The sequence below is a fragment of the Piliocolobus tephrosceles genome, chromosome 11, assembly GCF_002776525.5.
Source record: "Piliocolobus tephrosceles isolate RC106 chromosome 11, ASM277652v3, whole genome shotgun sequence".
Classification (NCBI taxonomy): Eukaryota; Metazoa; Chordata; class Mammalia; order Primates; family Cercopithecidae; genus Piliocolobus; species Piliocolobus tephrosceles.
The window spans coordinates 40,421,163-40,435,517 of NC_045444.1; the positions used below are offsets into that span (position 1 = coordinate 40,421,163).

The window sequence follows — 14,355 nt, forward strand, 5'->3', positions numbered from 1 at the left end:
CATGTATCTGGGCTGACTGAAATATGCCGTAAGATACCATGGCATTTTAAAGCAAACGTGAGATGTGGTAAACAAGCTGGTATTTACTCATGGGCACTCTATTAGCTATTTCTGCACTTTGCCCCTCCATTAAGTTAACTGCCAGGCTGAGGCCATTAAAATCCAGCCTTCTTCCTTCAATTACAGGCACACATTAACTCTAGATATTCTGAGCCTTTCTAATAGAGCCATTTCCAGAAAGGATTTCTATTAGTGTCTCTCTCCTTTCTGTTCTCATCCTAAGGCCCCTCCTGCTTCCTGCAACTTTGAGTTCTGAATATGCCTACCTCAGAGCCAGTTGGGATCTCTGTTTATGATGCAACCCCAAATCCAGGCATCCGTTTAAACGAGTGCCCAGTTATAGAGACATATTGTACTTCTCTTCTTTCAGAGAGCAGCATTTGCTTTTCGCTGGGGGCTTTCTGACTGATGCAGGGGGCGAGGAAGGAGAGTTGGCGGGCGTTTGGGAGCAGATTTAGAGCCGCTTCTCATTGGAGGGGCTCGCTTTTCCTGAGCTGCCAGACACTGCAGGCTCAACTGAGGCTCGGAGGTGCAATTCAGGCTGGTGGAGCAGCGGGGGAAGGCAGGGACAGGCGGGGCTAGCGCGGCTCTGCAGCTGATCACACGCACCACCACACACACCACATTCCTGCTGCCCCAGCTTGCGCCTCGCATCTTCCACCCGGGGCCACCGAGGCGCTGAAAAGGAGTGGGGGACAGAAGAAGGAAGAGGCAGAGGAAAAGCTAGAGCGGCGCTACTGTTTAACCTGAAAGTCTGACCGGCAGCCCAAGGCTCGAGCCCCGTCCAGCAGCACCGCTGTCGCCTGGAAGGAGGGCACAGCGCCAAGAAACCCACGAGCCCCCGCTCGAGTCATTCTGTGGTCTGTGCGCCAAGGATCTTTCTGGCAGGGACAGCGCGGTGCCCTCAGGGAGGTGCGGAGCTTGGGGGACCTGCATTGGCGCCCATCGTGGTACACCAGGAAAAGTGGGAACGAGGAAAACAGCCGTGAGGGCAGAGTGCGAGGCCAGGCTGCCGCTACCGCCCGCTGCGCCGCCTCCTGCCCTCTCCCGCTGGGTGAGTGCCCAGGCTTCGCGCACTGCCGTGTCTCAGCTGAGTGCGGGGGCGGCCTGCGGGCCCCTGAGGGTCCGCCGGAGGGCCCCGGTGGCGCCCGCGGAAACTCGGCGGTCGGGGGACGCCAGGCGGACAGGTCTCTGGAGTCCGGAACCCGGGAATCTGAGCCCGGAGGGCGCGGGTAGGGGGCGTTGCACCAGTACCCGGCAGACATGCCTTTGGGCGGGATTTTGGCTAAAAGATAGGAGACAGGTGCGCCGGGGGTGCGGGGAGCGGTCCCAGGGGGCGGGAGATTGGGGAGCGGCGGGGAGGGGGGAGGGTCTGGTCCAGGCAGGTAAAGGCAGCTTCTTAGGCAGCCAGCGAGTTGGCAGGTGGGTTGGGGCTCGCTGGTCAACTCATTTATTTTAAGCAGCCAGTTTGGGGGTACTGCAGGATAATCAGGAGGGCCGTGGGGAGTCAAGAAGTGACCCGGGATGCCGGTGGTGGAGAAAGAAAAGAGGAGCCTCGGGAAGCTTGGAGGCAAAATTGGGCTTGGGTTCCTGGTCCTTGCATCCCTCCTGCCTTGAGTGCGGGAGAACACTTTTTTAAGACTCACCTTGGCAAGAAAGCCTCCGTCCTAGGGGAGAAGGAGAGGCGTCTTCTGCAGGGGGCAGAGACCGCAGCTACCTGCCGGGTGCGCCCCCCACCCAGGAGCGCTCGCTTCGCCCCCTTTCCTCCCCCGCCCCCACCTCTTTATTGGTGCTAGTTTGCAGCGCCCAGCTCCTGCGCCTTCGCTTTGCGTTTGAATCTGGCTCGCCCCTTCGTATTATGTCTGCACTCCGAAGGAAATTTGGGGACGATTACCAGGTAGTGACCACATCGTCCAGCGGCTCGGGCCTGCAGCCCCAGGGTCCAGGCCAGGACCCTCAGCAGCAGCTTGTGCCCAAGAAGAAGCGGCAGCGGTTCGTGGACAAGAACGGCCGGTGCAATGTACAGCACGGCAACCTGGGCAGCGAGACTAGCCGCTACCTCTCGGACCTCTTCACCACGCTGGTGGACCTCAAGTGGCGCTGGAACCTCTTCATCTTCATTCTCACCTACACCGTGGCCTGGCTCTTCATGGCATCCATGTGGTGGGTGATCGCCTACACTCGGGGCGACCTGAACAAAGCCCACGTCGGTAACTACACGCCTTGCGTGGCCAATGTCTATAACTTCCCTTCTGCCTTCCTCTTCTTCATTGAGACCGAGGCCACCATCGGCTATGGCTACCGATACATCACAGACAAGTGCCCCGAGGGCATCATCCTCTTCCTCTTCCAGTCCATCCTGGGCTCCATCGTGGACGCCTTCCTCATCGGCTGCATGTTCATCAAGATGTCCCAGCCCAAGAAGCGCGCCGAGACCCTCATGTTCAGCGAGCACGCGGTGATCTCCATGAGGGACGGAAAACTCACGCTTATGTTCCGGGTGGGCAACCTGCGCAACAGCCACATGGTCTCCGCGCAGATCCGCTGCAAGCTGCTCAAAGTAAGTGCTCCCCGCCCCTTCCCCACCAGGAGACCTGCGTCCCCCAAACCCGGGGAGTATATCGTCTGAGAACCAGCCCGGGCCCCCTCCCCTGGTTCTACCTATCGCCACAGGTAAACTTCCTTTTGTGAGGTTGGGGGTTGGAGGACTGGGCAAAGAATGCCGTTGACAATTCTGTTCCTTTTCCACTCATTCTCGTGCTCTTGTTGATATTCGTCATTTCGGAGGTGCTTGTATCACTTACTGGACTAATAACACTTGAGGACTAGTGTTGGCTCCTGGAGCCATGAGGGCAATTAGTGCCCTGTTCCCCTTCCTGTCTCTGTTGTTTCGCTCTCCACAGCGATTTTATTTGTTGTCGACACACGACCTCATTCAATGTGAGGTACTAGAACTCAACTGAACAGCTGTTATTTTGAAGAATTAGGTGCTGAACTTGCCTCAACTTTCACGATGGGCTTTTCTTATTTTTTTTCTTTTCTTTTTTTTTTTTTTCCACCTAATAATATTGGAGGCTGATTACTCCTCTAGACCCAATGACTTTAACTCTGTGGTCATCTTTTTAACAAACGCACAGATATAGGAAGCAGATAATAAAGTGGAAGAAACCACACTTGGTTCTTTTAAATTTTTATTTTTACCAAATATTTTCTTAGAGAAGTATTCTTTGAAAGCTTGAGTGCTTTTCCTGTAGGGCCTCTTGTTAATTTTATTCTTAATTGCCTGTTTCTATGAAGCCTTTGTCAATTACAGATTTCACTTGAAGCTTTCAGTATCCATTAAAGAAGATTACTTCCTACCATCAACGGTGTAAATGCTAAAACAAATTGCACATGGAGTGATTATTAAAGCAAGGTCCGTCTAGTCGTTAGAGGGCACCACCACAAGCAAGAGAAGTCCTTAATCACTCATCCAGTTAGAGTTTGGGAAGGGAGACTTAAAGCACAGTTGTTTGTCTCTGTGTGATTTACAATTCATTTTTTTCCCTAGAGGGATTTGTCTTAGTAGTTTTCAAATGTTCATAAATTGAAAAAGATGGCCTTAAATAAATAGTTCATACAATGAAAAATATTTATCTGAGGTTGTGTAGAGAACTGAAGCCAGATTCTGAATTTAGTATTAATAAAATGAAAATCTGATCAATATTTGAGATTTTGCCTTTGAAATTTCAATTTCTACTCTACAAGTACATATTGTTTTACACAGTCCCAACTTAATGTTGTAGTTAAAAGGGATCCAATGTGCTTTTAAAAAGTTTTGCTCTTGTGTCATTTTCATTATTCATTTACAAGATGTTAACATAATTATCCTTGACCAAGTTGCTCAGTAAAGTGTTTAAATTAAAGCAGTTCACTTGTCCTGTCACTTCATATCATATACATATTTACTGTGCTACATACAGTAAATAAACTAAATTTTGTATACTGTGGTGGAAAATTATCAACCTGGTTCTGATGTAAGTGTTCATTAAGGTAACTATGAATAAATAATTTGGGTAGATCATATTCATATATAATTAATTTCAGTGAACTGCATACAAAATTTAACTTAGTGTATTGTTATTGACCACTGTTTGAACCAAGCAGTTTGTCAGATCAAGCTGAGCAGTTGTGTTGTAGATATGTTATTACAATGGTAACTGTATGTGTCTGTATCTTTGCATAGACCAAAATATAGCACCTGTTTCTTTAGGTTAGGCCTACTAGACAGATAGAAATACTTTGTTACTATAGTGGCAAGGTTTCTGTTCAAGCAATCCGTGTTTATGAATCACTTTGAGACTTACTGAAGAGTAGTTTACCATATTAATTGATGTAATGGAAATTGAAAATTAGACATTAAAGGTTATTTATAGTCATTCTCTAGTTTTTCAAACATATAAGGTTATTTATTACAGATGTCTTTTCTAGATAAAATATTATTGATGTTTATAGATTTTATTACATTTTATTTCAACAAAGCCAGTCATAATTAGAGTTAACCTATATGTTAGTTTTTGTTTCTTTTCTTGATACAAAGGTATGATGATTCTGAAGCACCCAGTCTCTACACTAGTGCAGAATACTGATTATAATTTTTCTGCCTAAGGAATGTACCACACATATACCATAAAGATTATGCTAATTAAAAATATGAAAGATTTATAGTGTTGACAAATTTGGAGCAAGGTGCTATATTAACACAAGGTGATAAAAACATCTAATTAAAATAATACATATATTCTTATAAAGTCTTTTACTTTTGATTCGTTAAGAAGATGTCAGTGCTAGACGTAAACACGATTTACCTGTGGCATCAATTTATATTTAAACAAAATGATGGTGAAATTCTCCCCTGTTTTTTGTAAAGGGAGAGAGTTGATCCGTGGGTAACTTTTCAACTAGCCAGTTAGTGTAATTTGTTCAAAGTTAATATTTCCTGTAGCCATGGTAATTTAAATGAATTATTGTAGCTCTTGTTATTCCTCAGACTTCATTAAAAAGGAATCATGTTTTATTGGGGAAATAATAACATTCAGCAGAATTAGAGGGAAGATTTGCCTTTAACAAGTTGTTCTCATTTTCTCTTAGGTACTGAGATTAAGTGACCTTAAACAGTCAACTCTATTTTTAAAGAGAAGCTATACCAAAATCTTGAAGTAATAATATGTCCCTATCAGTTTTATACATTATTATTATTAAATGTATACACAGTTTCCCCCTTTAAACTTCGATTTAACAATTTAAATGCAAAATTTATGTCTTTAATGCAGAATGTGTAGAATTTTTAAGGCAACAAAATCCAGTATAATATTTAATGCTAGTAACTATAGTGCGTGTATGCTTTTCCTATTACCTAATTTAATTTACTCATTTTTCTATTGCTGTTTTCTTATTTGCTAAATAAAAGCTTCTTTAGATAAATACAACAGTTCTATTTAATAATTATAAAGCACTTTTTGATTCTTGGGGAGACAATAAGAACATGGGCATGGCTTTCTAATGCTTTCTGTTATGAAATTTCTCATGCATAATAGTTTTCAAATGCCTAACTTTTGATGGAAGTTTTTCTGTAAAACTTCTTTGCCTAATTTTTAATTATGCTTTTCACTTATTTGAAAGCACATTTTATCTCATCTCTATTCCTGTCGTCCAGCCTTACAAACACTAAAATTTCTTTCAGTAGTCAAATATAGATCTTTCAACTTTATGCCTGGAGGGGTCAGTCCTTTTTCTACTCATAAAAAAAGAAAGTAGATTAAATAAAAATCAAAGGCTATAGTTTGAAGTTCCTCATTAAAATCTGTGATTGAACTATAAATATAGCTATAGACAGCTCTTTTAAGATGAATATTCTTTCTTCCTCTCCTCCCCATATTGAATTTTTACTTAAATTTTCTATTTATTTTAGCTGTCTTTTCTTTTTTGGCTTTACCCAGAAAATAGGGACTAGCTAGTATCATGGCTATGCTAAGTTACTATGTCATCCAATTGAAAATTTTTATTAAAATGCCTGGATTAGGGAGTTGAGACCAGTAGTTGTAATGTTGAACCGTATAGTTTAGTGCTGGGTTTAAAGGATTTGGAAGTCTTACTTACTCCTTTCTACCAACCTAATAATAATGGTTAATAGACCTAGGCATACAACTTGTTAGGGCAAGAATTAATTACTATTCTTTGATACACTGTTCAATAAATTACAAATTTATTATCTCAATGCCATTATGTATATGGTTATATTCATCCAGTCAGCACACATTTTTTATATAAACATAAAATAAACTATGATTGCATTCATATTTTGAAACAAAAAGATAAGGATTAATTTTCTGGAAGCATAATGTTACTTCCTTGTAGTTCTATTTATTGCCAATAGGCATCTTCTTTCTTTCCTAAGAGGTCAGCTGTGCAGTCCTTAACTTTCTCTTGTCAAAAGGTAATAGAGTACATTCCTTTCCTCTTCTAACATCACGTATGTTATTTTTGTGCTCACCTTCTTTTATCCTCCACATATATATATGTATATATTTATATATATATTCCAAATTGGATATTGTCTTCTTTCTCCATATGACTATGATCAAGTGCAGATGCAATAAAATGTGGTTGTCTGAAAAACCATTAAGCTCTTTATCCTCCTCATATGTCCTAACATTTTGCTAATCTAACCATGATTCCTGAATCACAGGATTCCTGCAGTTTTCTCATATATTTATAGGTTTGCTTTCATTTTGTATCTTGCAATGAAATGTGATTATGTTTTTGACTGAGTATGATCTTAATTTTATAACTGACTCTTCACCAATTGACCATGGCCAATTTGAATTTTATTTTTAATCAGGAGACAATTATTTACCTCCCTTTCCAAAAATAAAATCCACAAATGAAAGCTATATTTGTAAAAGCCCTGTTCTTCTGAATATCATCTAAGCCATTAGTAAAAATACTCAAGAGGTCTAAAGCTGAGTACCTCAGAAGGCTCAGGAGCTAGGTCCCATATTGGTTGGTGAGTACTTCAGGTAGATTCATTTTATCCTTAAAATTAGCACAGTTCCTATTTAGTCCAGTTTTTCTTTCTCAGACACAAGTATACTAATTCTCTAATAAGTATAGAACTTGGCTTCTAAAAATATAATTATTATTCTCTTTGAAATAGTAGTAATACATTTTGTTTGGTTTGGTTTTTTATTTTTAATATGATTCCTGAAAAGTAAAGGGTGGCTTGTGCTCAGGGAATAAAACGTGAACAGAAATTAGGGGCATAAAGACCCACAAATAAACAGCAGTAGGTAAGAACAAATGATAAAGAGAAGCAGGAAAAAGCACTTGATAGATTGGAGGGTGTTTGGCGAGTAGGAGGAAATGTGCAGTAGGGTTACAAAGCATGTCCTCAGTTATTATAAATGCCACAAAGGCCCTCAAAGAATTAGAAAGCTGCTCTTTCATTTGAATGGTATGAAAGTCTCACATAATCTATTATAAGATAAATTACATTGCATTATATAAGAAATGTTCTTTTCATAAAATTGAACATATTTTTGTGGGTTAACTGGCTCAGCATTAAAAATCCTTATTTTGGACTTGACATTGGGTCATAGTTTTCCACCCAGTATTCATGTAATTTCAAGCTTAAGGAGTCCAAATAAATGTACAATGTAACTGTAGACAATGCCAATAAAATTCTAGGTCTATATTCCCTTCCACCTGACTACTTAAATTTTGGTCTGGGCACCAAAGCTATTGCCCTAACTGCTTTGGGTCACAAGGTACTTTTGTCTCTGATCCTGGTACCTGCGTTTGGGTCATTTCCCAACGTTAGTTTCCAGATATTACTCTGACCTCATTCCATGTAATTTTTTTCATGACTGCAGCATATATTCAGCATGCACACATACACGCGCACACACACATAAATGCATATTACAGGTATAAAGAGGATAAGTGAAATCACAGATAAAATGGTGGGGAGGTGGTAGGCAAGAATGGCCTGCTCTCTCCGTCTTAGCCTCCTTTGCTTTCCTTCCCAGACCACTGGCCCTGTGGGCCCTTTTCCAGCAAGGACTTTTGAAAGGTGGTGAGACATGGATCAAATGAGGCATGGATCAAACTTTAGAATATGATAGCGATAAATCTATAGTGTAGGGCAGTAGTGATTTAATGTGTTATTCAGAATTCCTTAAGCTTCACTCCAAGGTAGGAAAGAACATAGTTACACATTAGAGAGATGGGAGAGAGAAAGGGAGCAAAGATATGGATTGCATTGGTGAAATGTGGCCTTGACAAATGAATGTGGACACTTGGCCACATATCCACCAGAAGGAGGGGGGCCAAATGTGGATTCGCTTGTGCCAGGGCAGTGCTAAATGTGTATCCTAGGATCATGTATGTATATGTATGTGAGTGTCTGTCTGTCTTTGAATAAGCACTTAACAGTTGCCCTCTGTAATATGAAGACTGTTTGTCTGCAAAGTACATAACAATGATGATCCCTTCTAGGCACCCGTGACTTTTGATTCTTTTTCCATCTATAGTGAGAATTGTAGTTGATTATCCTGTAGGCCTCTTTTGGGGCTCTAAGGAAGTTCAAAGGCCTTTGACTTGAATTGTTTCTTTGAAATTAGTATAAATGACTAGAAAATGTGGCACAACACTTAAATTCTACACATAGGGTATTTACATATAATGAAAATGTGAATAATTGAAATATTATTATTAAATGATATATGTATTACAAGTAACTTCAAAATTATTGCCACAACCAAAATTGTACAGAATTATCGAAAAATGCCTAATGTTCACATTATAACTTTTTGGACAGTTAATTTAAACAATTAATTTATTTAAACAAATTTTAAGCTCTAGATTTCTTCAACTTTTATAACTCCCAGAATTTTTTGTAATGCAATCAACAAGATATACTGAAATGGTGGAAAGACCTTTATTTCCTTCCCAAGATTCTATAAAATTGAAAGGAGAGGTTGTATGGAAGTCATTCTCAAGTCATAGTTTTTTCAAATTATCTTCTAAATTTTTAAGAATTAATAATTTTTATTCACTTTCTTTAAACTTCTTTCTTCCTTATTTATTCCACAGTTCTTGTGATTCTAAATAATTTTCTTACAAACTAAAGGTTAAACTTAGTAATCAACCTTTTTAGAAATTTAAATAATTGACTGCATAAATCTTAACTTTTAGCAATCACTTTGAATTTGAAAATAATTTAAATTATTGTTGATCTAGACCATATCAATTTATACATTTGTATCTAGAAAATGATCCTGGTTCTATGTTTCCTTGGGAATTAGAAAGTTTATTGAGCTAAAGGAGATAACTGCATCATCAACAAATTGCTCTATCAGTGGAAGGTTTCTTGTAATGCTTAATATGACACAATGAAGAAACGTTAAATTGGTTTTTATCTCAAAATATTCTGCTTATTATCAAATATTTTTGAGTGAAATATGGTAGTTAATTGCTAAATAATATGAGACTGATGGAATATCAGTGGTGCCAATTTATTATATACTCAAGTTATGGAAGAAAATTGATCTTATAAAGACACATACATAACTCACCTTTATTTTTTCTTTCACTTTCATATGCATGTGTTTATCACAGTTCCTTGAACAAACATTCAAACACTCTCTCACTCCTCTTATACAAGTTGAGATTTAAAACTAAGACACAGGCTTTTTTTTTTTTTTTCCTCCTGCAAATCACCAGAATTGCACCAGAATTAGGACAGCCTAGATTAGAATTATTTAGAAGCCTAAAGTAGAATGTATGTGCTTCTGAAAATGTATTTGGTAAGCATGTATAGGTTTTGAGAGCATCAAAAGCATGTGACTAAATCCTGCTAGGATAACTTGGCTGTAGTCAGAAGCTCAGACTTCAAACAATTCTAGTATTCCAGGCACCTGCCACATTATAACCACACCCTTCACTTTTGACCTAAGCCAAAGTCTATGGAATTTCAGTGATTAAGAGGCTCCTCAGTGTACTACAAAGTCAAGGAAGAAAGAAAATCAGGGAGGTGAACATATTAATAGTTGAAATATTTGGTGACCTAATATAAAGGAAGAAGGAACTGGGCAATAAAATTGTGAATATATGTAGCATCTTTGTCATTTAAAGAAAGGTTAAGTCATATAGTATCCACTGGATACATATGTAAATAATTCAATACATATGTAAAGAATTTCACTTATCTGAAAAATGTATAAGCATTGAAAGCATGTTTCCCAAAGTGTCATATAATAGGAAGACCTGGATAGGATATAAAGTATTTGCGGTGGGAGAGAGGGGATAGGATAATTTTGAGTACAGGTGTAATTTTGAGTGTATAGAGCAAATATTTAAAATCAGAAGGTATATTAAGTCTGAATGGAACAGATCTATGCATATTTAAGCCAAAATTACTTATGTCTGAATGAACTACTTTGGTAAAAATAAAGTATTTCTTATTCCAAGTTGTCATCCTCCTGATAGCCTGCCTGTTTCTAGGCCACTTATATCCATGGGTTGTTAAGTGATTAGGGAATACAAAATTTAATAGCTTACTCTAAAGCCTTTTAGAATGAGGCACATATAAATAACAAATGTATGAAAAAGGAAGACAAATTTTAGTATTTGTGTACATATATAATACTTGGGAAAATATATCTTCTTTGGGGAAAATTACTTTAGAATAAATGGGAGATTTAGTTTCTAAAAGAATTATTATTGTCAACAATGCCATGTAGTTCAGGAAAAGCAGAACTTAGAATGATCAGCAAAAAGACCCAAATTAATTATACACATCAGAATACCACCTTGTGTTTATATAGCACCTGTTTCTTTGTAGGTGAGAGAAAAATGACACAAGGTTTTTGTTTTTGCTGCTTTAATTTTGTTTTGTGTTTGGCATTTATTTTGTTATATTAATCAATACTTGTTATACAGCCATGTAGTTGGAAAGATGTTGGTCTCATTTATATTTTACTAATTTGAGAATAGATTTAGAAAAACAGGTGACTCAAAAAAGCTGTTTTGGGAGCATTTTCAGGATGTCTTGGACACGCCTAGTTTTCTCCAACATTGGTTGCTAGAGCTGCTGTTTTAACTTTTGCACCGTCAGATTTTTCAATGGGCTCTTTTATTTGTTTGTCAGTAATCGTTTTTTTTTCATAGTCTTCTTTTTTCAGCTACACACAAGTTAGAGAAGAAAAATAGTCTCCCTTTCATTAGGATTTTGTCTACACAAATAGTATCCCTGAATATTTCTAACTACAAAGTAGCCTCTCTAGTTGACTAATTCTCCTGTTGAAACTCTGTAACCATTGCTGCCATAATAAAGCACCACCAATTTGGAACCCTTCGTTCTGTTTTGCCACAAAGGACATGTTGCTAAGCCACATTTCTCAGTGTTTTCAGACTCACTTACTCCACATAAAAAGTCATGCATTTTTTTTTTTTGGAACTCTGAGAGTAAGAATTTTGTCTTCAAACTATAATTTCATTGGGCAGACCAGTCTTATAGATTGTTTTGTTATTAAATTTGTTTTACATAGAATCTGTTAAAATATAGTGGATTCATCAAAGTCCCATTTGACCAGCAGCGTGCTCCACCTTTCCCCCATTTTTTCTGTATTTAATTCCTAACTACCTAGCCTTTATTTCACCCCATAATTACATAAATTAAATGTATATGTTTGCTTGTGCATGATTATTATATGTGACAGATATGGAAAACAAAGAGAAAACGAAGATGAGTAATTTTACTCTCATAGTTTGCTAATTTTTAATAGTCATATTAAATTTTCTCATAGAGTCCTAGCATGAACACAATTTACTTAATTAAGCTTTAGAGTGATTTATACTGAAACTGAATGCCACTACCTTAGAAACATTTTATTAAATTATGTTTCTCTGGTATAGCTTTTCGAAATTGCATTTTGATTAAAGAAAGTTCAATTTAGTACAGTTTTTTCACTGTGTTTTAAAACTCATGAAATGACAGAGAAGCAAATATTTATAATGCAGTTTATTATTAGGAGTTTGAAAACCATTAGCTAACAACATCTGCCATTTATTTTTATTATGTAAGCTCTTGTGTACATAACAGAGCTTAATATGAGAACATCTTCACTCTTCTGTTCCATTTTATATGTGTTTGTTACTTTTCGAAAGTCTGAAAAATAAATTGCGGTGTTTTGATTTTTAGTAATCAATAAATCTCTTTCTAAATGATGGTCAATCTTTGTCAGCTTTAACACACTCCATAAAATTGCCTACTTACTTATTTGCTTTGTCGAGAAAAAAAAATATCTGGCATGCAATGAGTTATCCTGCAGTGATTGCTGTCAAGCAGCAGCACATGCACACTCAGTTCCACAGTTTGTGCTAACAACCATTGTTGGACCAGGCATTTCTCCAAAGCTCATGAGTTAGGGAATGGTAATTATAGCAAGTTGTGTATTATAAATAATGCATGTATGTTCCGCATGAGCTATGTGGGATTTCGGCCCATTTGCTAGAACATAGTTGCATAATGATTTGTTTGGATTTTGTTGCAGATGATTGATAGTGCAGAATGTTGGCAATGATGTAAATTACTGTTGGGCTGCCTTGAAATTTTCAGTACAAGTGGTGATTTCTTCTCTTTTTCTGTGTGCTTGTCTAGTCTCGGCAGACACCTGAGGGTGAGTTCCTTCCCCTTGACCAACTTGAACTGGATGTAGGTTTTAGTACAGGGGCAGATCAACTTTTTCTTGTGTCCCCCCTCACAATTTGCCACGTGATCGATGCCAAAAGCCCCTTTTATGACCTATCCCAGCGAAGCATGCAAACTGAACAGTTCGAGATTGTCGTCATCCTAGAAGGCATTGTGGAAACAACTGGTGAGTAAAAACAGATATGCCATAAAGTTTCTTTATACTATAATGACATTATATGATATGCACAATACCTGTCATGAACTGGGCTAAATGACTCGGAGTTTACAATAGTGAAAGTAATGATTTGCCTTTTATTTATTTGTAACATTAAATTGATACCGTTTTGAAAATTAAAATGTACTGTGTTGATGGTTACATACATAATATTAACTCAGGAACACTCACTGTAAAAAAAAAAGTGAGATGACTTCTTATAAATGATTATGATGTTCTATTATAATTACAAGCTTGACTTTCTTATAATCATGATTTTTCTTTAAAGATTTAAGGCTCAAAAAATGTAGGGTAATTAGCGAGTAGCCTGAAATCAGCATGCATATTCTGGCCTTGGGGATGGTGATTTGGGGTGTCATTGATAGAGCTTTGATATCCGCTATGTGCAACCTCAGTGGAAAATTCCCTGTGTGTGTATCTGTGTATGCTGTGTGTGCTAAAGCAGCATTTTAATTTCGAAGTGGGTCAGCAGATTTCCTCAGCTGAACCTTGACCAAAATTTCATTTCAAAAAGAGATTTGTATTCTTTTCCTGCTCCTGTATAGCTATGTGCTATATGTTTTTCCTTAGCATGCAATATTACATTGGACTGCCCCAAATAACAATACCATTTGCTGTTGTCTGAGGACAGTTAAGTTGACAAAGGAAATAAAGAATAGTTATGAGCATATTATTTGGGGCCTAAACATTTCTCAGTTAGTCTGGAACCTACTGGATGTTTTCGATTAATAATGTAGTATCCATATGATTATATGTATATGTATATGTGTGTGTGTGTGTGTGTGTGTATTTTGAGTTCTACACTTTCTACAAGTACTGAGAAGACAAGAAATATTTTATCTTTTAATTGTTTTCTACTAGTATCATCTGAATTATATAATGCTAATGATTATGTATAAACTATAGCAATATTGAAATTAGCACTGGCAATACTATAGATAAATTCAAGCTTTATACCAAGGTGGAAGATCCTTGATTACGTAACAGTCAGTATTGTCCAAGGAACAGAGGGAGGCAAGTCATTGTAATTTTAGCATGTCTGTCACATAACACCTATCTGAAATTTGCGCAACATATCTACTCTCTTAAAGCTTCTTTTCCTCCTCTTCAAAGTGAGGATGATATAATAACCACCTCAAAGCTGCTTGTAGTATTTTAAACTGAAGCACTATTATTAGTTACTGAAGCACTATTATTATTACGATTTTAAGGGCAGTGAAAAAAGATTTAATGTATTAATCTATATATGAAATTTTATTTCTGCATACTATTTTATGATTTAAAGCTCCCACTCATTTTTTCAACTTATAATTGAAACATCATAATA

At 37.8% G+C, this 14,355-nt stretch overlaps 1 protein-coding gene across 2 annotated transcripts in view; it reads left to right on the forward strand.

The window, feature by feature from the left end:
* The first annotated feature begins 1,580 nt into the window (after positions 1–1,580).
* The window catches only part of KCNJ3 (potassium inwardly rectifying channel subfamily J member 3), a 163,026-nt gene continuing 150,251 nt past the window's right edge, over positions 1,581–14,355 (forward strand). The window contains exons 1-2 of one of the 2 annotated variants that reach the window (XM_023217533.2): positions 1,581–2,620; positions 12,761–12,977. In XM_023217533.2, the coding sequence (XP_023073301.1) occupies positions 1,919–2,620; positions 12,761–12,977 (919 nt within the window). In that variant the 5' untranslated portion in view covers positions 1,581–1,918. The remainder of the gene's footprint in view (positions 2,621–12,760; positions 12,978–14,355) is intronic. The other variant, XM_023217534.1, reaches the window with a different exon arrangement.